Source organism: Littorina saxatilis, linkage group LG11 (genome assembly GCF_037325665.1).
Source record: "Littorina saxatilis isolate snail1 linkage group LG11, US_GU_Lsax_2.0, whole genome shotgun sequence".
Classification (NCBI taxonomy): Eukaryota; Metazoa; Mollusca; class Gastropoda; order Littorinimorpha; family Littorinidae; genus Littorina; species Littorina saxatilis.
In genome coordinates, this window is record NC_090255.1 from 29,524,463 (window position 1) to 29,549,462 (window position 25,000).

General features: G+C 42.5%; 1 protein-coding gene across 1 annotated transcript in view; it reads left to right on the plus strand.

The window, feature by feature from the left end:
- The window catches only part of LOC138980208 (A disintegrin and metalloproteinase with thrombospondin motifs 12-like), a 27,742-nt gene that overhangs the window by 500 nt on the left and 2,242 nt on the right, over positions 1-25,000 (plus strand). Inside the window, exons 2-14 of the mRNA XM_070353046.1 lie at positions 96-121; positions 1,349-1,424; positions 2,234-2,357; positions 4,027-4,183; positions 8,446-8,588; positions 9,811-9,848; positions 10,219-10,324; positions 13,532-13,687; positions 15,323-15,470; positions 18,354-18,482; positions 19,688-19,742; positions 22,802-23,023; positions 24,203-24,304. Of these exons, the coding sequence (XP_070209147.1) occupies positions 96-121; positions 1,349-1,424; positions 2,234-2,357; positions 4,027-4,183; positions 8,446-8,588; positions 9,811-9,848; positions 10,219-10,324; positions 13,532-13,687; positions 15,323-15,470; positions 18,354-18,482; positions 19,688-19,742; positions 22,802-23,023; positions 24,203-24,304 (1,482 nt within the window). The remainder of the gene's footprint in view (positions 1-95; positions 122-1,348; positions 1,425-2,233; positions 2,358-4,026; positions 4,184-8,445; positions 8,589-9,810; positions 9,849-10,218; positions 10,325-13,531; positions 13,688-15,322; positions 15,471-18,353; positions 18,483-19,687; positions 19,743-22,801; positions 23,024-24,202; positions 24,305-25,000) is intronic.

Here is a 25,000-nt window from a genome sequence, read left to right on the forward strand (position 1 = left end):
TTTGAACTATATTCCTGAGCAGTTTCAGTAGTAAATTACGAACACACGAACTCTTATACTTGTTCATCACATTTTTTACTGTTTTATACTTTCAGCTGCCGACAAGTCTGCAGAAAACGCGGTAAGCATTAGCGTTCTCTGTAAAACTCTTAAACAATTGAGGTATAGGTTGAACGTCGCTTGTTCATTCCAATGCTTGTTATTCTCTCAGGTGCTAGGAGATTGGTTCCGAATAACTCTCATTTACTCTATTGCACATGTCGTATGCAGTTAGAGCGGTGACTTCCCCTTGTTTCTTAGATCTGGGTGGCCGAGTGGTAACGCACTTGCGCTCGGAAGCGAGAGGTTGCGAGTTCGACCCTGGGTCAGGGCGTTAGCAATTTTCTCCCCCCTTTCCTAACCTAGGTGGTGGGTTCAAGTGCTAGTCTTTCGGATGACGAAAAACCGAGGTCCCTTCGTGTACACTACATTGGGGTGTGCACGTTAAAGATCCCACGATTGACAAAAGGGTCTTTCCTGGCAAAATTGTATAGGCATAGATAAAAAATAAAAAAATGTCCACCAAAATACCCGTGTGACTTGGAATAATAGGCCGTGAAAAGTAGGATATGCGCCGAAATGGCTGCGATCTGCTGGTCGATGTGAATGCGTGATGTATTGTGTACAAAATTCCATCTCACACGGCATAAATAGATCCCTGCGCCTTGAGTCCGAGTCTGGAGATACGCGCGCGATATAAGACTTCATATAGGCCTAATAGATCTTTCTCTGTGAAGTTGTGTCTTGTTCATTAAACCACCCAGTTGTGCAGACTGGACATTTTTAGTTCGTGGATGGAAGAAGTTCAGGCAACTGATTCAGCAAACAATTAAAACAAATGTCAAATGTGCACACAAAACATTTAAGGCTGTTACTTTTTGTATATGCGTCATTTGTTAAATCAATCAATGAGGCTTATATCGCGCATATTCCGTGGGTACAGTTCTAGGCGCTCTGCAGTGATGCCGTGTGAGATGAAATTTTATACGGCCAGTAGATTGCAGCCATGTCGGCGCATATTTACCTTTCACGGCCTTGTTCCAAGTCACACGGGTATGGTAGACAATTATTAACTGTGCCTAAGCAATTTTGCCAGGAAAGACCCTTTTGTCAATCGTGGGATCTTTAACGTGCACACCCAATGTTTGATAAAGAAAGCACAAGCTTTTTGTTTGTTTGTTTGTTAGTTAGTTTGTTTGTTTGTTTGTTTGTTTGTTCGTGTAATTGTTTGTTGAATTGTTTGTTGGTTGATTAGTTTATCCGCTGTTGGTATTTTACGTTTAATCTTGCTGTTGTTATTTTTTTTCAGTCTCGGCGGTTTGACATTGTGTCTAGACTCGACGAAGACGCGCGGGGAAACAGGGACAATGACGTCGTTTATATAGGTGAGGTTATAAGCGATTTGCTCCTCGACTTGGTCTAAAAACAACTCGTACACGAGCACACACACACACACACACAAACACACACACACACACACACACACACACACACACACACACACACACACACACGCACACACACACACACACACACACACATATTTGAGCTTTGTATTAATCACCTACGATACCAATACATGCTCTTACTGGCTTTGACATTATGGGTTATTTTCTGCAGCTGATATGACGCAAACACCGAGACAAACTTTGTTCACGCAAATCTTGTTTAGTTTCTCTACTGGAGACATGCAAAAGAAGAATCAGAAATTGTACGTGACGTCACGTGTTTGCTGCTCGACCTTTCTTTCGCTTTTGACGTCAAGGATTGCACTTTTAAAGAAAAGGTCAAAAAGAGATGGCTTTGTTTGCTAAGTCGGTGTCGTTTTTCATTAACTCGGGAAAAAAAAATAAAGTGCGAAAGTTTGTGTACCTTTATAAACAAAATCAAACGCAGGCCTTTTCGGTCAAGCTTTATATGCTAGAAAAGGTGCATGCGTCAGTGCAAATTCTTGACTTATGATAAATTTTACATGAAAAGGCCTGTGTTTGACGATTTTGGTTGGGGAACGGTAAAAATGTCGCCCTCGTGTGTGGTTTTTTGGGGTTTTTTTTATTTTATTTTTTTTTTATTGGGAAGGGGGGGGTCGTGTGTGTGGTTTTTTTTTTTTTTTTAATTGTTTTGATTTTTCTCCTTCAAGTTTAGACTACCCTTTAACAAAGACTGATTATCCTATCTTTCTTCTCTTGCACAGAGCGCCGGTCAGACGACAATGACGAGGAGCTGGCCGGACTTCTCCATCGCGCCAGACGGCAGCTTGCCACCACACAGAATGAGGTCGAGCTGCTCATCGTCCTTGACGACAGGGCCTTCCAAAGGTCAGTCTCACGTCATCAGCACGTACCCATCGGTTTAGACATGGACATAGACATAGACATAGACATGGACATAGACATGGACATGGACATAGACATAGACATAGACATGGACATGGACATGGACATGGACATAGACATAGACATAGACATAGACATGGACATAGACATGGACATAGACATAGACATAGACATAGACATAGAAGACTTTATTATCTCAACACAGACATGTGTTTGTGGTGTGTGTACATGACAACAAACATACAACATGGCATAGAACTTCTTCTTCTTCTTCTTCTTCTGCGTTCGTGGGCTGAAACTCCCACGTACACTCGTGTTTTTTGCACGAGTGGAATTTTACGTGTATGATCGTTTTTTACCCAGCCATTTAGGCAGCCATACGCCGTTTTCGGAGGAAGCATGCTGGGTATTTTCGTGTTTCTATAACCCACCGAACTCTGACATGGATTACAGGATCTTTTTCGTTGAGCACTTGGTCTTGTGCTTGCGTGTACACACGGGGGTGTTCGGACACCGAGGAGAGTCTGCACACAAAGTTGACTCTGAGAAATAAATCTCTCGCCGAACGTGGGGACGAACTCACGCTGACAGCGGCCAACTGGATACAAATTGGCATAGAACAACATAAAACATTTAGATACAGTTATTCACGTACACATACCATGAAAGAAGACTAAGCAAATAGTTAGACATTTTATGTGGCCCAAACAACTACAAAATTGCACGAACGAACATTGATAATGCCATACGAGTCTACAAAGGATACACTAAAGAAAATCGCGTCAGCCATTTTTTCATACCAGTATTTCTTTGCAAGTGAGTTGTTTCACAGACCTTGGTTCCACTTTTTGACATGAATGATAATCCGTGTAATGCTTATTATGTATACCAAATGGCGAATAGAATGTTCCAATAATTAATGGGATAAACATGGTAAATAATGATAACAAGAAAAGCCCCATCAAAACAAACATATCCATTGTATTTTCCTGTCAGAATCGGTTGCGAAAGTCTTCACGTGAATTACTTCAAGTTCGCATGTTCAAGAAAAAAGGGAAACTAGACGTGGGCTTAAGACAAAAGTCTACATCACAGGAACGGGGCGGGGATGTAGCTCAGTCGGTAGCGCGCTGGGTTTGTATCCAGTTGGCCGCTGTCAGCGTGAGTTCGTCCCCACGTTCGGCGAGAGATTTATTTCTCAGAGTCAACTTTGTGTGCAGACTCTCCTCGGTGTCCGAACACCCCACGTGTGGACACGCAAGCACAAGACCAAGTGCGCACGAAAAAGATCCTGTAATCCATGTCAGAGTTCGGTGGGTTATAGAAACACGAAAATACCCAGCATGCTTCCTCCGAAAACGGCGTATGGTTGCCTAAATGGTGGGGTAAAAAACGGTCATACACGTAAAATTCCACTCGTGCAAAAAACACGAGTGTACGTGGGAGTTTCAGCCCACGAACGCAGAAGAAGAAGAAGACATCACAGGAACAAAAAAACCACGTTGACTCAAAAGAGATATGAAACAAACTTTAACCCATCCTGATGTGTGGTCTTCAATTCATTTACTGTGACAATTATCCCAGACTAATAATGTCTGACGTCATAACAACAACACTTAATGACGTCATCATTTCTCTTCTTACGTCACAGGTTCCTGGGACGCAACAACAACAATGACGCGGCAGCAAGAACGGAGGTGGAGCGTTATTTTGCCGGCATCGTCAAGTCTGTCAACGAACGCTTGGCGAAATTCGACGCTCAGACCTTCTCCGTCAGAGCCATTTTGACAAAGATCGTCATTCTAACTGTAAGTGTTTCATACGGCAGTAGACGAATTCAGGAAATAACTCAGTCGGGTTTTATGGGTTGTTTCTCTTGCAAGCATTAAGGCAAGCGTTCCCACGTGAAATTATAAGCCAATCACTAGCCAAGGGGCGTATCTTCGCACGTAGTTCCCATCCACGTGTGAAAGCCGCCGCTAACTAGTGATTGGCCTATAATGTCACGTGGGAAAGCTTGCCTCAATGTTTCCAAATGAAACAACACATACAAACCTGACAGAGTTCATTCCGAACATCATATATTGGGGTGGGTGAGGGTAATGGGGGGGGTGAGGTGTTATTGGGCTTGGGGTAGAGATGGGGGGGGGGGGGGAGAGATGGGGTGGTCGGTTGAAAGGGGGTGGGTGGATGACGTAGAGTTCGTTGTTGGCTGTGGTGGATTTTGTGAATGGTGAATAGCCACCGCCGAAGAAGAACAGGAGATGGTTCACACGGAAGGAAAGAGATCTTTATTTTAAAGATACCTTTACAGCCCGAACAACTGTCTCAAATCGCCTTAAAGCCACAACGTTCGCGTTTGGGCTTGCGGTTGTGGCTCCCCACACCAACAACACGTTAAAATCCGTGTTTCAAGGGTCAGTTATTCAAATTTTTGACGCTGTTTTTGTCGAGTCTTTACAGACCGTAATTTGTCCATATGAACTATCTCTGTGTTCCTTTACGTTGTACTTGGGTGAAACTTACACGCATTTGTTAGAGTATCGTTTCGAGGACCGCACTGGTTTCTTCTGCTAGCGCCGTGGGTAGTTGGCAACACTAAAAATAAATAAACTCGCCGATTAACAAAATCGGGAATCTAATGGCCCTGTCACACGACCGTTTTAACGCCTGCGTATGCCGACGTATGGGACATTTGAATAAGTATTTGAATAAGTACGCTGGCGTACGTCGAATACGTTATGGGTACGTTTTGTATACGTTAAGAGGACGCTGAAGCACGCTGGCATACGTCGTAGTACGCTGAGCACGCAGCAAAGTTTTGTGCATGCTTTGTAATCCAAACATATCATATCTATATGTTTTTGGAATCAGGAACCGACAAGGAATAAGATGAAAGTGTTTTTAAATTGATTTCGACAATTTAATTTTGATCATAATTTTTATATATTTAATTTTCAGAGCTTGTTTTTAATCCGAATATAACATATTTATATGTTTTTGGAATCAGCAAATGATGGAGAATAAGATAAACGTACATTTGGATCGTTTTATAAATTTTTTTTTTTTTTTACAATTTTCAGATTTTTAATGACCAAAGTCATTAATTAATTTTTAAGCCACCAAGCTGAAATGCAATACCGAAGTCCGGGCTTCGTCGAAGATTACTTGACCAAAATTTGAACCAATTTGGTTGAAAAATGAGGGCGTGACAGTGCCGCCTCAACTTTCACGAAAAGCCGGATATGACGTCATCAAAGACATTTATCAAAAAAATGAAAAAAAAATGTTCGGGGATTTCATACCCAGGAACTCTCATGTCAAATTTCATAAAGATCGGTCCAGTAGTTTAGTCTGAATCGCTCTACACACACACACACACACACACACACACACAGACACACAGACACACACACACACACACACACACGCACATACACCACGACCCTCGTTTCGATTCCCCCTCGATGTTAAAATATTTAGTCAAAACTTGACTAAATATAACAAGAAGAGCAAACGCTCGATCGAGTCACTTTCGCAGTTCTGAATATTATATGAGGCATCAGATGGACAGGAAGAAATTGCTATTCACAACACAATGCATACCTGAATAATTTGATGTAAAGAATAATCCTATAAAGTTTGAATCAAATCCGATGAATAGTTTCAGAGATATGATATTTCAATTTTTTTCCTTCAAGACATACCTGTGACCTTGAAAAAGGTCAAAGGTCACCAAAGCAGACGTCAAAGTGTAGAGGTCACTGGGAGTCACGTTCACATAAAATTTGAGCCCGGTCACTTTTATAGTTTCCGAGAAAAGCCCAACGTTAAGTTGTGTGTTGCCGAACAGAAAAGGCTAGTTATCTCCCTTGTTTTTCTGATAACGTTCGTAAAAGGCTACAGATGTAAATACTTTGATGTAAAGAATAATCCTACAAAGTTTCAATCACATCCGATGAACTTTGTCAAAGATATAAAATGTCTAATTTTTCCTTTGACGCTGACCTGTGACCTTGAAAAAGGTCAAAGGTCAACGAAACCATCGTTAAAGTGTAGAGGTCATTGGAGGTCACGACTAAACAAAATACGAGCCCGATCGCTTTGATAGTTTCCGAGAAAAGTCCAACGTTAAGGTGGTGTCTACGGACGGCCGGCCGGACGGCCGGCCGGACAGACTAACACAGACCGATTACATAGAGTCACTTTTTCTCAAGTGACTCAAAAAGCAAAAGATATCTGTACTCACCGATATAAACAACAAAGTGACTGTGGTGAGATGTCTTTGTTTGTTCCTGATGAAGCTTACATAAGCTAAAATTCGTACTTTCTTGTGCTGTTCTTGTATCGGTGAGAACAGATATCTTTCGTTTTTTTTATCTTTACACCTTGATGGGCAACGCTTTAAATTTGGGAGAACGTCAATCGACGATCATCATAGAGAAGTTCCAAATGGAAGCCTGTCAATGTTATTGTATCTCAATCTGGCATTGAACTTGTTCCTGCTTTCCATGCGATTGCAACAAAGCCTCAATGATTCCGTCCTGTTCACATACTTTTTTAAGTTTACATACCTGCACTGGTCAAATCCCCGCAAAAATATGTTAACCATCCTATCACTCTGCTCCTGCTTAATTCCTTTACATATATATTTTTTTCTTTTTGTGTGATCGCTAAAAAGCACCACATTTCGATCCCTCCTCAAAGCAGGATTTGGGTAAAATTTCCGCCAAAATATGTTTACCATCCTATCACTCTGCTCCAGCTTAATTATTTTACATATATTTTTCTTCTTTTTATGTGATCGATAAAAAGCACAACATTTCGATCCCTCCTCAAAGCAGGATTTGGAATTGACTCACGCTGCCCAGAAGAATCCCTTCATCAATTAACATCTCGCAATCGACGTCATCTCTTCGCATGAATTATCGTCGGGGTGTGTCGCAGGCACTCTGTCTTTACTACTTGTAAATGACCCTCATTGCTAACAGAGTCTATTTGGACATGGATGAATGCGTCTCCCAAAAGCAGGTGTTCAGTGAATAGATTTCCGGTATTCACGAGAATTGTATTCTGATCAGTCAGAGAATCTGCTACATCCAAAATCCATCTTCATTCTTCTTCTTTTTTTTTTGTCGATCACACGTCTATATTGTCAGCCCGGGCAGCGAGACGAGTGATGCCGTCTTCAGGGCCGAACTAGGCGAAGAGGAGGTTTTTTTTGCTAGAGGTGGTCCAGGGGTATATCCCCCCTGGCGGCAGGGGCGGATTAGTTCATTTTATGGGGGGGGGGGTTTCAAAAGTATATTGTGAAGATATGGGTGCGAAGCGCCCAGCTTGCTAGGGGGGTCCGGGGGCATGCCCCCCCGGAAAATTTTGAAAAAAAGGATGCAAAATGGTGCAATCTCGTGCATTTTGAGGATGATCATTACTAGTTTCAGGCAGCAGATTTTGTCACTGATTATAACCCCCAAAATTGAAACTCAATGTAAAATAAAGAAATGCATACCTCATTCAATATTTTTATATTTTTATATTTTTATATTTATAAGGTGGGTCCGGAAACCCTAGAAACCCCCCCCCCCCCCTTGTCCGCCCCTGGGCGGGGTCAAGGGGCAGAGCCCCCTGAAGCTGATGGGTAGGTCATATTCTGAGATAAGAAAATGGTCGCTCTTTGCATGAAACGGCATAAAATAAGCAATAATAAAAAATGTTTTAAATAAGTAAGGTACATGTTCAGGCTAGGGGGGGGGGTTGCGCAACCCCCATAACCCCCCCGGTAGTCCGGCCCTGGTCTTCGTCTTCTCCAGGTCTTCCTTTCCTCCGTACAGCTTGCAGTGAAGGGAGACTGCAGTTGGCCACACGGTTTTCCTCAGGCTGTCTAGGGCGGGGCATCTCTGGTGGATGTGATCTGTGGTTTGATCCTCTAGTCCACAGCTGCAAGTAGGGGAGGGTACCAGCTTTATCTTTTGGGACATGTGGGCATTTTACGCGGTTATGTCCTGTGTGGAGTCGCATCAGCACGACTTGTCCATCTTGATTGAATGACATTATGGTTGGCCTGTTTCAGTCGGCAGAATCCGGCGTGACGGATAACCTTGACGGCAACAACGACGGCATCATCAACGCCGACCAGGCCCTCAACAACTTCAACACGCTCGGCATCTCCCTCGAACCCGTCAACCCACATGACTACACTCTGCTCATTACAGGGTGAATATGATAAATAATGAAAATGATAATAATAAATAACTTTTCTATAGCGCGAGTCCCATCAATTAGCTCCAGGCGCTTTACAAATTCATTCTAAGAAAAAACCCGCACAAATTAAACGGGCATACAAAGCATACACGTAACCGAGATAAAAAAAAATTTAAAAAAACAAGAACAACCAAAGCTAAACAAACTGAGCTTACAAGGCAAAACATAGCTGCGAATTCTTTTTACCGAAAATGTAGTGTCAACGCTTCGTGCCGCGGCCTTCGTGAAGAAGACTTTCCAACATCGACTACGCACAATGAGTATCAGGCTTTAGATATGACAGATCTGTCCAGACTTGTGCATGGTATTATTATTATTATTATGGTGAGCTTATATAGCGCGAACCACAATTAACTGTGCTCTCCGCGCTTTACATATTAATTTCTGCCGTGTGAAATGGAATTTTTTTACAGACAGACAAACAAACATTTTTTACACACAATATAAAACGCATTCACATCGACCAGCAAACCTCAAGCCTGTTAGGCGAGCATTCACCTTTCGCGGCCTTTATTCCGGGTATTTGATGGACATTTTTATCTATGCCTATACAATTTTGCCAGGAAAGACCCTTTTGTCAATCGTGGGATCTTTAACGTGCACACCCCAATATAGTGTACACGAAGGGACTTCGGTTTTTCGTCTCATCCGAAAGACTAGCACTTGAACCCACCATCTAGGTTAGGAAAGGGGGGAGAAAATAGCGGCCTGACCCAGGGTCGAACACGCAACCTCTCGATTCCGAGCGCAAGTGCGTTACCACTCGGCCACCCAGTCCCATATATAAGAGCATCCACTCGCTTGGGCACATTCCAAAGGTCAATGGCCTGGCTGTTTGTAATGTAATGTAATGTAATGTTACACGAGCCAAAAGAAAAATGTCTGTTTGTTGCATTCAGATAATAAAGTGTTTTTTAATTGAATTGAGTAATGTTTTGTTCAATCAATTTCGTACATAACACCTATGTCTATCTGCACACAAAAATGAGCAAAAGATTCCCACTCTCTACAGATAATCAACCAACATTTTGAATGCTGGTATGTGTCTCAGTGCACATGTAAGAACCCGAGCATATTCATGGTGATTTACAAGAAGATCGACAGAAAAAGGTGAAAAATGCCTTTGAATAGAACTCGTGTGCATAATTAATTATTTTAATTTTTTTCTTTGAAGGTACGACCTGCGACGAGCCAGTGGGGCAAATTCAGTGGGTAAGTCATTTATACTTTTTGCAAAATGATTACGACGAAAAAAGACGACAACGACAACCGAAAACAATACCCACTCTCTCAACAAGCAAGACGTTGTGTGGGAGAAGTCTATGAATCTGACGATGATGATTATCATGACGACCTCACAATGACGACGTCATGATGATGATGATGATGATGATGATGATGATGATGATGATGATGATGATGATGATGATGATGATGATGATGATGATGACGATGATGACGATGATGATGATGATGATGGTGATGGTGGTGATGATGATGATGATGATGATGATGATGATGATGATGATGATGATGATGATGATGATGATGATGATGATGATGATGATGATGATTACGACAGGTATCACCTACCAGACCGGTGTGTGCTCTCAGAACAAGCAAGGCGTGATGGAGGAGCAGGGAGATGAGATGATCTCGGTCACCATGGCCCATGAAATTGGACACACGTGAGTGAAGATAGAATGGTCCAGTGGCATTTGTCAATACAGTGGACCTCGCCCCCCCCCCCCCCCCCCTTCCCCCTTTTAAGACGGCCAAACCAAACACTCCCTTTTTTTACCCTATTTTCTCAGATTTCCTGTTCATACATTTACCTCCATTTGAAGACTCCCTCATCCTTTTTAAAACGTGATTTTCTCATAGTTTTGAAGATCGTAAAAGGAGGGTTTCACTGTACTGTCATACACGTTGTCCTGAAAGTGTGAACATTGCATTGTTCATAATTGTATTTCATTTTGCTACAATCTGGATACAATCTGGATACAATCTGGAACAATAGAATCAGTGCCCAGTGGCGGATCGGCTGGCAAAGGAGGGCAGCAAAACTGAGCAGCAACCCTCTAATCTCACTTACAGTGAAGCCAGGACCCTAATCCGAAACAGGCAAAAATCCACCTTCAAAAAGAAAAACAATGGATATAATCCACACGAAGATGCCCTCCATCAGCTCACTCGTCACGAGCAGACCATTGTCTTCCGCCTCCGGACAGGCCACTGTGAACTAAACAGCCACCTAAAAAGGATCGGCATCAGACAGTCGGCCCTGTGCCATTGTGGAAAGGCGGACCAGACACCGGACCACTTCCTGCAGACCTGCCAACTCCACTGCAGTGAGAGGAAACATGTCTGGCCCACAGGGACATCGCTGCACACCAAGCTATGGGGCAGCACTCAGGACCTGGAAATGACAGCCCACTTCGTCAACATCACGGGCCAAAGAATCTAGACACAGCCAACGTCGAACGCTGAAGAAGAAGAAGTGCCCAGACCATGTTTCCTCCCGTTTCATTTTTCTCGATTTTCTCTATCTTGTCACATTCTAGGAACCGTACATGATCCACTTATCAGTTCCAAGATCATTTCAACCGCCATTTCATTGTTCATAATTTATTGTCTTTTGTCACAGTCTGGGAGCCGTACATGATCAACTTATCAGTTCCAAGATCATTTCAACCGCAATTAAATTGTTCATAAATGTATTCAATGTTGTCACAGTCTGGGTGCTGTACATGATCAACAGCAGAATCAGTTCCTAGATCAATTCAACCACCATTTCATTATTTTGTTCATAATTTATTGTCTTTTGTCACAGTCTGGGAGCCGTACATGATCAACTAAACAGTTCCAAGATCAGTTCAGCCGCAATTAAATTGTTCATACTTGTATTCAATTTTGTCACAGACTGGGTGCCGTACATGATCAACAACAGAATCAGTTCCTGGATCAAGTCAACCGCCATTTCATTGTTCATAATTTTATTATATTTTGTCAAAGTCTGGATACCGTAGATTATCAACAATAGAATCAGTACCGGCCCCCGTGGCGCAGTGGTTAGCGCGTCGGACTACGGGCCGGGAGATCTTGGTTCGAATCCCATAAGGGGTGGGTGGGTTTTTCGAGCTTCGGTCGGCTCCTACCCAGAGTGGAAGTGCTAAAGTTCCAATGGGAAGGCTGGGATCACACAGCCGAGTGTCATTCACTTCACGAATGCGATTGAAAGCGCAAAAATAAAAGAAACTTGTCTCGATTCTTGTGACCCTTCCTGCTCAGGGCTCTCATGGTGACCTTGGTTCCAGTGCTCCTGTTCCAGCCATCCCTGAATACTCTGGGATGCTCCGGGGGGTCGACGGAAGGACGCAGGGGCGGTCTGCTCTCAGTCAGTATCGTAGGTAGAGAGCTTAGTAGCAGGACCAATACTGAACACCATCGAAGTGACTCAGCAGCAGTGCAGTGTCATCTTCCGAGGGTAGACTACCGCAGCGGCCTGACATCCTTCCCTGGAGTGTCTATAGAATTAGTGAGGGTGCCCAGGTGTCTGACCAACACTGGGGGCTCACTGATTCGACAAAGTCTGGCGGCAGAACGAAGTTCAGGGGTGGATGTTGCAGTGAGTGCTGGGACGGGGCGGCGTGGTAGCATACTGGGAGAAGGAACAAGCGTCGGGGCAAGCAAAAAGAGAATGAAAAAAAAAAAAAAAAAAGAAATAAAAAAAAATAAAAAAAAAACCAACAACAATAGAATCAGTGCCCAGACCATGTTTCCGTCTGAAACCTCCCGTTACATTTTTCTCGATTTTTTCTATATTGTCACATTCTGTGTGCCGTAACATGATCAACTAATCAGTTCCAAGATAATTTAAACCGCCATTTTATTGTTCATAATGTGATTATATTTTGTCACAGTCTGGGTACCGTACATGATGAACAATAGAATCAGTGCTCAGACAAATGTTTTGTGTGACATCTCCCGTTACATTTTTCTTGATGTTCTCTGGGTGCCGAACATCATCAAATGTCACACGCTTTCCTTCTTTGCCACTACTAAAGCAAACGTGTGCAAGATTGTATGTTACACGCTTTGGAGCATGTGCAAGAACGGATTCAAACTCGAAATCGTCCCTCCAAAAGCCCCAAAATGCACACACGACTTTTATTTCTCCTGCTGTTGTCGTGTCTTCTCTTTACAAATTCTTCAACGCTGAGAATACTGAAAACGGCATCCCAGACTACAGGACTGTTTCCATACGCGAGTTTAGCTTCCCTTGGAAAGTGGCTCGCTCAGGAGGCCTGTTAGTCTGAAACTAGAAGGACAGAGTTCTGAACATAGATGACAAAGACCCCGGAAAGAACAAACATTTCGCAGATGCAGACACAGAAAGACGTCATGAAGAATGGAATGCTTCAAAAGATACAGACTGTGACGATGACTGTGACGTCATTCACATATACCGAGACGTCATTCATAGTTGTTCGTTCACTTTCGTCAAAAAGTAGATCTCTCCACAATGGCTGCTCCTGTGTTTAGGTTTATCAAGCGTGTGTACGCAAAACGTGTTTGTTCTCTCCTCTGTTGAAGCTGTGAGACATAATCGCCATTACGAGCTAGTCGTGTGACAGAGAGTGTTCTTGCACACTCGACTGCTGCTGTTTAGCTAAAGCCGGAGTGAAACATCTACAGTCTCGTGTGCAAGAAAACTCTCTGTCACACGACTAGCTCGTAATAGCGGGTATTAATCAATTCAATCACCATTACACTGTTTCATCAGTATATTATATTTTGTTACAGTCTGGGTGCCGCAGATGATCAAGTTATCAGTTCCAAGATCAACTCAACCGCTATAGCATTGTTCATAGTTGTACTCTATTGTGTCACAGTCTTGGTGCTGTACATGATCAACAGCAGAATCAGTGCCCAGACCAATTCTTCGTCATGGGACCGGCTTCGGGAGCACCCGACACCCGAGCACTGGCTCCCAATCCCTGGGCATTCTCCTCGTGCTCCCAAACAGAGATGAGAATTTTTCTGTCAAGGTGAGGCTATGGCAGCAACAGTGGTGCCAAAAGTGATGGTGACGAAAATGTGGTTTGGGGGTTTGGGAGTATGTTGGTGTGTCTGTGTGTGTGTGTGTGTGTGTGTGTGTGTGTGTCTGTCTGTCTGTCTGTCTGTCTGTATGTCAGTATAACTGTCTGTTTTTCTGTCTGTCTGCGAGAGAGAGAGAGAGATAGAGAGAGAGAGAGATAGAGAGAGAGAAAGAGAGAGAGAGAAAGATAGAGAGAGAGAGAGAAAGAAAGATAGAGAGAGAGAGAGAGAAAGATAGAGAGAGAGAAAGATAGAGAGAGAGAGATAGAGAGAGAGATAAGAGAGAGAGAGAGAGGAAGAGAGAGATAGAAAGAGAGAGAAAGAGAGAGAGAGAAAGAGAGAGAGAGAGAGAGAAAGATAGAGAGAGAGAGAGAAAGATAGAGAGAGAGAGAGAGAAAGAGAGAGAGAGAAAGAGAGAGAGAGAGAAAGAGAGAGAGAGAGAGAGAGAGGCACGCTGGCTCCCATTCCCTTGGCGTTCTCCTCCTGCTCCAAAACAGAGATCTATGAGGACAGTTCTGTCCAAGTGGGGCTATGGTGGCCCCAGTGGTGCCAAAAGTAATGGTTATAAAATGTTCCCGGGTGTTGTTGGGCAGTGAAGCTTGGATAGAGAAAACAAGTCGCGTAAGGCGAAAACACAATATTTAGTCAAGTAGCTGCCATTTTTCAGCAAGACCGTATACTCGTAGCATCGTCAGTCCACCGCTCATGGCAAAGGCAGTGAAATTGACAAGAAGAGCGGGGTAGTAGTTGCGCTAAGAAGGATAGCACGCTTTTCTGTACCTCTCTTTGTTTTAACTTTCTGAGCGTGTTTTTAATCCAAACATATCATATCTATATGTTTTTGGAATCAGGAACCAACAAGTAATAAGATGAAAGTGTTTTTAAATTGATTTGGACAATTTAATTTTGATAATAATTTTTATATATTTAATTTTCAGAGCTTGTTTTTAATCCGAATATAACATATTTATATGTTTTTGGAATCAGCAAATGATGGAGAATAAGATAAACGTAAATTTGGATCGTTTTATAAATTTTTATTTTTTTTTACAATTTTCAGATTTTTAATGACCAAAGTCATTAATTAATTTTTAAGCCACCAAGCTGAAATGCAATACCGAACCCCGGGCTTCGTCGAAGATTACTTGACCAAAATTTGAACCAATTTGGTTGAAAAATGAGGGCGTGACAGTGCCGCCTCAACTTTCACGAAAAGCCGGATATGACGTCATCAAAGACATTTATCAAAAAAATGAAAAAACGTTCGGGGATTTCATACCCAGGAACTCTCATGTCAAATTTCATAAAGATCGGTCCAGTAGTTTAGTCTGAATCGCTCTACACACACACACACACACACACACGCACGCACGCACACACATACGCACATACACCACGACCCTCGTTTCGATTCCCCCTCGATGTTAAAATATTTAGTCAAAACTTGACTAAATATAAAAAAGACTTTGGTCAAAATGTGAAGTTACGCAGAAGACAATTGTTTCGGTACTTAAAAAAAATCCCCATTACACTTCTCTTGTTGTAAACGAGCCTTTCAACATAGATCATGGATTTTTCTGTTGCAGTGGGTTCACAAATTGTCTACGAAGTCGACAGACGACGCCTGGCACAGAGCTAGACCTGGCAGCACTGACAGTGGTGCCACTAGGCCAGCAATACAATGCCGACAGGCAGTGCAGACAGGCCTTCGGGCCTGGCTCCGTTTTTTGCAGAGTGAGTGTGCAAAATACTTGCACAGGTTAAAGATCCACTCCGCCTCGTGAAAATAGTTCGCCTGACTGTCTCGGACCTGGCCAGGTTTTACCTTGGGACAAGGCCATTCGTCCACTTGGTCATCTACCTCAAATCAACACTTTGGCTGCTTGCTGTGGCTAGTTGGATTTTTTTTGATGAAATAATTTCCGAAAACGGGACCAGTGCCTTTTTACAAAATTATTTCTTTACAAAAATATCTCTATGTAAAGAGAGCACCCAGGCTGTTCATCTCTGGTATGTGACCAAGTGGAGGGATAGTCTTCTCCCCTGTTAAAGCCTGACAAGATCTGAAACAGTGAGACGAACTGTTTCGATCCACGATTTCGTTTGTTTGCTTAACGCCCAGCCGACCACGAAGGGCCATATCAGGGCGGTGCTGCTTTGACATTTAACGTGCGCCACACACAAGACAGAAGTCGCAGCACAGGCTTCATGTCTCACCCAGTCACATTATTCTGACACCGGAACAACCAGTCCTAGCACTAACCCCATAATGCCAGACGCCAGGCGGAGCAGCCACTAGATTGCCAATTTTAAAGCCTTAGGTATGACCCGGCCGGGGTTCGAACCCACGACCTCCCGATCACGGGGCGGACGCCTTACCACTAGGCCAACCGTGCCGGTTTCGATCCACGAGGAGGAGTGGGTCTTTAAGGTTTGACAAAAGGGTAAGATTAATATAGTCCTGTGAGGTTACCCCAATTGAAATTCGGGTAGCTTTCTCGTAAGCGAGCTGCCTTACAGTACGGCGCTACTCAATTGTTTTTTTCGTTTTATTGCATGCGTGTGTTCATCTTTCCAACCCCTGAGACTTTCGCTGTGGATTTGGGTTCTTTATCGTGCGCATGCATGCCAAGCCCTGAGACTTTCGCTTTGGACTTGTTTTGTTCTTTATCGTGCGCATGCATGCCAAGCCCTGAGACTTTCGCTTTGGACTTGTTTTGTTCTTTATCGTGCGCATGCATGCCAAGCCCTGAGACTTTCGCTTTGGACTTGTTTTTTTTTTTATCGTGCGCAAGCAGGCACACGGGACTGTTCGGACACCGAGCACAAATAAATAAAAAAAATAAATCCCTCGCCAAACGTCAGGATCGAACTAGCTAGGCCGATGGCGACATGCTTTTGGACTTAACATTTCAAGAGGATGACATTCGCTTGTTTCAAAAGACAAACTCCGGAGAAAAAAAACTATGTTGGTTTTGTGTGGGTTGTGAAAGAGTTAATACCCTTTTGCTTTTATTGAGGCAAACTTTCCACATGTGCTCCTCGTCTACGTAATGTTTCAGACACACCCCTCGCTAGTGATGGGGCGGGGATGTAGCTCAGTTGGTATAGCGCGCTGGATTTGTATTCAGTTGGCCGCTGTCAGCGTGAGTTCGATCCCAGGTTCGGCGGAAATTTATTTCAGAGTCAACTTTGTGTGCAGACTCTCTTCGGTGTCCGAACCCTCCCCCCGTGTACACTACATTGGGTGTGCACGTTAAAGATCCCACGATTGACAAAAGGGTCTTTCCTGGCAAAATTGCTTAGGCACAGTTAATAATTGTCTACCTATACCCGTGTGACTTGGAATAATAGGCCGTGAAAGGTAAATATGCGCCGAAATGGCTGCAATCTACTGGCCGTATAAAATTTCATCTCACACGGCATCACTGCAGAGCGCCTAGAACTGTACCCACGGAATATGCGCGATATAAGCCTCATTGATTGATTGATTGATTGATAGTGACTGGCCTAAGAATGAGTGCTTTCTTGAGGCAAACTGTCCCACGTGACATTATAGGCCAGTCACAAGCGAGGGGGGTGTCTAAAACAACACTTCGACAAGGCGACAACCAATACCAACCCGACTAAAAGTAATGGGCGGTTCTGGTGAGGTTATGCCCCCTCTTTATTTCGGCTGGTAACTGGCGCCACCTCGCGGCAAGATCACACGAGAAAGGAAAAAAACTTGCATTGGTCCCAAATAGCATATCGGTTTGGTAACAGTTCGTGTGTAAGTCGTGCATTTAATACGGTAAACAGACAATGGTCGGTTCTGGTGAGGTTATGCCCCTTCTTTCTTTCGCCTGGTAACTGGCTCCACCTCGCGGCAAGATCACAGGAGTTGTCTCGCGTTATCACCCCAGAAGCGCTCATTTCCGAACATCGACTATTTGGCTTCCTTAATTTGGCTTTTCATAATAACATCCTGAAGACGGCAGTTTGTCGCTGCCGAAATATTAATAAAGAAAGACCTAACCTGGTTGATGCTGTACTGCCCGGAAAGCCGCGTATAGCTGCATGCTGGAACGGCGGGGTGAAAACGGTCATACACGTACAAATCCACTCGTGCAAAAACATGAATGAACGCGGGAGTATCAGCCCATGAAATAATAATAATAATAAAACAAAACGTTAAAAAAGTTGTTAAAAAAATTTAAAAAAGAAACACAGATACACGCACTCCATGACTGTGTAAGAAGACAAAACATATCGCTAGGTTTCATTTGTTTTTGATGAATGTATGACCTTTCATGAAGTAGTTTTGTTTTTTGTTTACTTTTGCCAGTTTGCCAGTTCGTTTTTGGAACTTTGCAAAGCAGTGTCGTGTCGTCTGTTTAGGTCTGGGGAAACACCAATAAAAAGAGCCGAAGATAAAAAAAGTTAAAAAAAAGTTTTAAAAAATAATAATAAGAATAAAACATTTTTTTATAGCGCTGTTCACCGCCAAATGGCAGTCTCATGGCGCTTTACATTCGACATGAACGAGGAAGAAGAAGTAGAAAACTGCTGTGTCCCCTTTTTCTTTATTTTGCCTTAATTTAATTAATATATTTGTTGTTCTCCTTTTATCTACAGGCTCGGTATAACGATCCAGTCAACTTCAATTTCGGAGACATGTGTTACAAGATGTGGTGCAGTGAGCCTGGCATCAACATCTGTCGGGGAACGCTTCCCTTTTTCGGAACATCCTGCGGAGATAGACGGGTACGAATTAATTGTTGCCGGTATTGGTTTACAGTAGAACGTCTCCTTTAAGACCCCCCCAAAAAAAAACTTGAGAAAATCAGTTCTTAAAAAAGAGGCGGTTTTAACATGGGGGGAAATTTACAGAGATTATCAGATACTATCTATGTCTCTGAGATTATGAACAAAAAGTCTAAGAAAACAGGGTCTTCCCTCATTTTCAGACATTTAGTAGAAACTTTAAGCAAAGATTTATTTGTGAAAAGTATAACGCAGTTGTGAATAATACAGTAGATAAATTCTACAAGGATTGGCGCCTGTATATCCACTTTTTGATGTAACCCTTAGGTTTTTTCGTTCTTAAAACCTTTTGATAATGCGACCACCAAACCACTGAACATCCCCCCCTCCCCATTCCATCCTCCCACCCCATGTATGTTGTAATTGTCCAAGTGTGTTTTTCTGTTATAATGATTCTGTCCTTTCGGTTAGGTGATGTCCTGTAATGTACAGCATATACATGTAAATAAAAAAACTGCACAAAAAGAGAATAAAAAAAAATAAAAAAATAAAACAGGGTCTTAAAAAAATTGAGGATGTTTTAAAAGGGGGTGGAGGGGGGGGTTCCCCTGTACAGGTTAGATTATTTGTCAGATTTGTGGAGGATTTGATTTTTCTTCTTTCTTTTCTTCTTTCCTTTCTTTCTTTCCTTTGTTCTGTCCTTTCTTCCTTTCTCTGTGATTTCTTTCTTTGAGGTTTGCCAGGGATCGGAGGATATACTTTTGTTCCTTCTTTTTTTTCTCTGTGTGTGTGTGTGTGTGTGTGTGTGTGTGTGTGTGTGTGTGTGTGTGTGTGTGTGTGAGTGTGTGTGTGTGAGTGTGTGTATGTGTGTGTGTGTGTGTGTGTGTGTGTGTGTGCGTGTGTGTGTGTGTGTCTGTCTGTCTGTCTGTCTGTCTGTCTTTTGGTTGGTCTGTCTGTCAGTCTGTCTGTCAGTCTGTCTGTCTGTATGTCTGTCTGCATGTGCCTTTGTGTGTGCTGATTGTAAAAATCAGCAATTGCTTTCATCAGTACCATACACACAAATGTCTTATCCTTATAAATGAAAAAATAAAAAGATGATCTTATTTCATATTGTTTCCATTGTCTTCGTGTACGAGCTGATGTTACAACACATTTAATCAGAAACCTGTTGATTATTGGCTGCGGGTTTTTGTTTTTCTCAACAGTGGTGCGATCAAGGGAGGTGTGTAGTCGCTGCCACGGCTCCACCCGCTGTGTCACGTAAGTAAAAAACACTTTTTACAGCCTCGTAACTATATTCGGGGTTTATAGGTTCCACTCTGTCCTTCTGTTTGCTTGTCTGTCCTTCTGTTTGCTTGTCTGTCCTTCTGTTTGCTTGTCTGTCCGTCTGTCAGCGCTTAGATTTCTGGTGTTTATGGGTCCATTGAGCGGACAGTTGTTGAATTGGTCGTAGCAAAAAAATTACATTCCTTCCTCAAGCGAAAGAGGAGATAATGAGGAACTTTACTCGCTTTACACTCCTATCCCCAGCAAACAAAACTACTGAAAAGGCACATATTGGGTGTTGAACAAATAATTTTCATTGGCACCTTTTGTATACTTTTTCGACATCTCAAAAAATAATTGGGTGGTTACAAAGATGCATAAGAGTTACCTTCTTTGGTTCCTTGTAGGTGTCAATTTGGTGTTTGGAGCTACATAATTAAGCCCTACTTTCCTTTCTACCTCCCGCAAAAAAAGGAGAGTCTAGCCTAGCCTTGTTTCTGTTACGAGAGCGAAGTCGACTGCGGGAAGTATACTTCACGAAGCTGGCCGCACGGAGCTTTTGCATTTAGTTTTCGATAAAATAAAACAAGTCGCGTAAGGCGAAAATACAATATTTAGTCAAGTAGCTGTCGAACTCACAGAATGAAACTGAACGCAATGCCATTTTACTCGTAGCATCGTCAGGCCACCGCTCATGGCAAAGGCAGTGAAATTGACAAGAAGAGCGGGGTAGTAGTTGCGCTAAGAAGGATAGCACGCTTTTCTGTACCTCTCTTTGTTTTAACTTTCTGAGCGTGTTTTTAATCCAAACATATCATATCTATATGTGTTTGGAATCAGGAACCGACAAGGAATAAGATGAAAGTGTTTTTAAATTGATTTGGACAATTTAATTTTGATAATAATGTTTATATATTTAATTTTCAGAGCTTGTTTTTAATCCGAATATAACATATTTATATGTTTTTGGAATCAGCAAATGATGGAGAATAAGATAAACGTAAATTTGGATCGTTTTATAAATTTTTATTTTTTTTTACAATTTTCAGATTTTTAATGACCAAAGTCATTAATTAATTTTTAAGCCACCAAGCTGAAATGCAATACCGAACCCCGGGCTTCGTCGAAGATTACTTGACCAAAATTTGAACCAATTTGGTTGAAAAATGAGGGCGTGACAGTGCCGCCTCAACTTTCACGAAAAGCCGGATATGACGTCATCAAAGACATTTATCAAAAAAATGAAAAAACGTTCGGGGATTTCATACCCAGGAACACTCATGTCAAATTTCATAAAGATCGGTCCAGTAGTTTAGTCTGAATCGCTCTACACACACACACACACACACACACACACACGCACACACGCACACACGCACGCACATACACCACGACCCTCGTTTCGATTCCCCCTCGATGTTAAAATATTTAGTCAAAACTTGACTAAATATAAAAAAGACTTCGCGTCGTCTTCGCGAGGTCAACTTCGGGCTTAAGTTAAGAAAAGGCTTTAGCAGTTTATATGGGTTTGTTGTTATATTTAGTCAAGTTTTGACTAAATATTTTAACATCGAGGGGGAATCGAAACGAGGGTCGTGGTGTATGTGCGTGTGTGCGTGTGTGCGTGTGTGCGTGTGTGTGTGTGTGTGTGTGTGTGAGTGTGTAGAGCGATTCAGACTAAACTACTGGACCGATCTTTATTAAATTCGACATGAGAGTTCCTGGGTATGAAATCCCCGAACGTTTTTTTCATTTTTTTGATAAATGTCTTTGATGACGTCATATCCGGCTTTTCGTGAAAGTTGAGGCGGCACTGTCACGCCCTCATTTTTCAACCAAATTGGTTGAAATTTTGGTCAAGTAATCTTCGACGAAGCCCGGACTTCGGTATTGCATTTCAGCTTGGTGGCTTAAAAATTAATTAATGACTTTGGTCATTAAAAATCGGAAAATTGTAAAAAAATTAAAAATTTATAAAACGATCAAAATTTACGTTTATCTTATTCTCCATCATATGCTGATTCCCAAAACATATAAATATGTTATATTCGGATTAAAAACAAGCTCTGAAAATTAAATATATACAAATTATTATCAAAATTAAATTGTCCAAATCAATTTAAAAACACTTTCATCTTATTCCTTGTCGGTTCCTGATTCCAAAAACATATAGATATGATATGTTTGGATTAAAAACATGCTCAGAAAGTTAAAACAAAGAGAGGTACAGAAAAGCGTGCTATCCTTCTTAGCGCAACTACTACCCCGCTCTTCTTGTCAATTTCACTGCCTTTGCCATGAGCGGTGGCCTGACGATGCTACGAGTAAAATGGCATTGCGTTCAGTTTCATTCTGTGAGTTCGACAGCTACTTGACTAAATATTGTATTTTCGCCTTACGCGACTTGTTTTTTATACTCAATCTGCTTGTAGTATTTTAATAGTATGGTTTTATTCATAGTTTAGCGCGCGCGGAGAGCATAGTTTACTGTGGTTCGCGCTATATAAGCTCTCATTATTATTATAATTATTTTTTTTTTTTTTTTTTTTTTTTTTTTTTTTTTTTTTACACCTGACATTTAGGATGTTAGGGTTCTTTTTTTTCTTTTTTTTTTATTCTCTTTTTGTACAGTTTTTTTTTACATGTATATGCTGTACATTACAGGACATCACCTAACTGAAAGGACAGAATCATATAACAGAAAAGCACACTTGGACAATTACAACATACATGGGGTGGGAGGATGGAATGGGGAGGGGGGGATGTTCAGTGGTTTGGTGGTCGCATTATCAAAAGGTTTTAAGAACGAAAAAACCTAAGGGTTACATCTATATAAGCTCTCATTATTATTATCATTATTATTAATATTATTATTAAATGATTCTTCCCCTACAGCCACGGAACTTTAGCACTGAGTTTTCGATAAAAAAAAAAATATAGTCTTCGCGAAGTCAACTACGGGCTTAAGTTAAGGACAGGATTTAGCATTCTACATGTTTTTTGGGGGGGGATTTGTATACTCAATCTGCTTGTCAATGCTTCTTCCCCTACAGCCACCTGCCCCCAAGGCGACGACCCGACAGCCAACTGTTCCCCAGCGAGCTGCCTCGTGGAGCCACTCAGGTGCTGTCGGACCTGCCAGCCTGATCCCGTACTGCCGCTTTCCGTCTTCGGGGTCCAGCCCACCACGCCACTTCTCCCCACCCCGGATCCGAACACCCCGGATAGGCCTGCAACGGGGTCCATCTTCGGAGTGGAGCCTGGAACTACGCCAGGTAGGATATGATACGTTGAAACACAATGCGTTCTAATGTAATGCAATACGAATCGGTTCGACCTTCCATCACGGCCAGATTGCGAAGAAAGGGTTCAAGGTCGGAATCGAGAGGTCAAATTTGCCTGGGTTCCATTCTAAACGTCATCAGTACATTCAAGATTGCCTTTTTCTTCTTCACTGCGGCTGCGCAGGTTATTTTCCCAGGTCATGGCCGAAGTTTAGGACTACTGAGCAATATCGCGCTAGAGTTGCTCACTAGAATAACAGAGAAGGAAGATCATGGGATATAATACAAAACAGTGCAATGCAATGCAATGCAAAAAAATGAGATGCATTGCAGTGTAATACAATACAATACAAGACAATACAAGACAATACAATGAAATTCAACACAATTCAATTCAATGCAATATAATCTTTTTTGTGTTTTTGTTTGCTTAACGCCCAGCCGACCACGAAGGGCCATATCAGGGCGGTGCTGCTTTGACATATTTAACGTGCGCAGAAGTCGCAGCACAGGCTTCATGTCTCACCCAGTCACATTATTCTGACACCGGACCAACCAGTCCTAGCACTAACCCCATAATGCCAGACGCCAGGCGGAGCAGCCACTAGATTGCCAATTTTAAAGTCTTAGGTATGACCCGGCCGGGGTTCGAACCCACGACCTCCCGATCACGGGGCGGACGCCTTACCACTAGGCCAACCGTGCCGGTTGCAATATAATTCAATACAGTACAATACAATACAATACAATGCAATGCAATACAATACATTGCAACGGAATACAATGCAATACAATGCAATACGATTCACACACAAAATGTATATAACTCAATACAATATAATACGTGAATGTTAATGCTTTATGTTGTTTTGTCTATGCAGAATGGATTGCATTTAAAAAGTTTTGGCTTTTTTAAAGAAAAATACACTGAATGCCGGTGCGCTATTGTTGGTAAGGTATTCTAGTTTCAAGTGTGTTTGGAAAATGATTCTACATTCGATCTGTTGGGTCGGTAAGACAGTTCGTTGCAACTCTGGGTTAGCCGTTTGGTCAATAGTGTGTTGCTTTCTCGCTTTTTGACAAAAATCTACGCTTGAATTAACCCCTCATTGGAACGCAGAAATCTTCAGCAACTTAATTTTTCTCGTCATTTTTTGTGTTTCAACATAGGTCCCGGCCCGGCGCCAGGCGTGTCCATATTTGGTGTGCAGCCAGGGACGGCAACTCCTGGACCCATTGGCCCAACTTTGTCTATCGATGGAGTTACCCCAGGTGAGGGTTCGGATGCCTTTTGAGCTATGTTGACAACCATGAAAATGGTTCCTCATGTGGTTTCTTGATTCGCTGTTGCTTTTCCTTGTGTGTGTGTGTTGGGGGAGGGTGTGTGTGTGTGTGTGTGTGTGTGAGGGGGGGGGGTGTGTGTGTGAGGGGTGTTTCCAGGCCCTGGACCAGGGCTAGGGCCCACTACAGGTCCCACCGGGCCCACGCTGTCCATAGACGGTGTGGTACCCCCTGGCCCCACTCTGCCCACTGGGCCCACACTCTCTATCGACGGCGTCGCTGTCGGTAAGGAATGAGTTTGTAACTTCCGTTAATGATATACGATACCGATACATGCTCAGCCTGGGCCCACACTCTCTATCGACGGTGTCGCTGTGGGTAAGGAATGAGTTTGTAACTTCCGTTAATGATATACGATACCGATACATGCAGTATTGGCGTTTACTGGTATTTTACCGGTTGAAATGAGAAAATACCGGAACAAAATTGGTTGCCGGTATGACCTACCGGTTGATTTTTAGAACTACCGGTTTTTTTCGTTGGTAAAACAACAAAACCAGTACTCTGAGTTGGACTCTTACTGGTTCCAATGACCAGGCTACCTTTTGTTTCTGAACTGTTTGCATAATAAAATGTTGTGTACCGGTTTAAAAAAAACTAAAACAAGCGCCATCACTGTATGGTAAC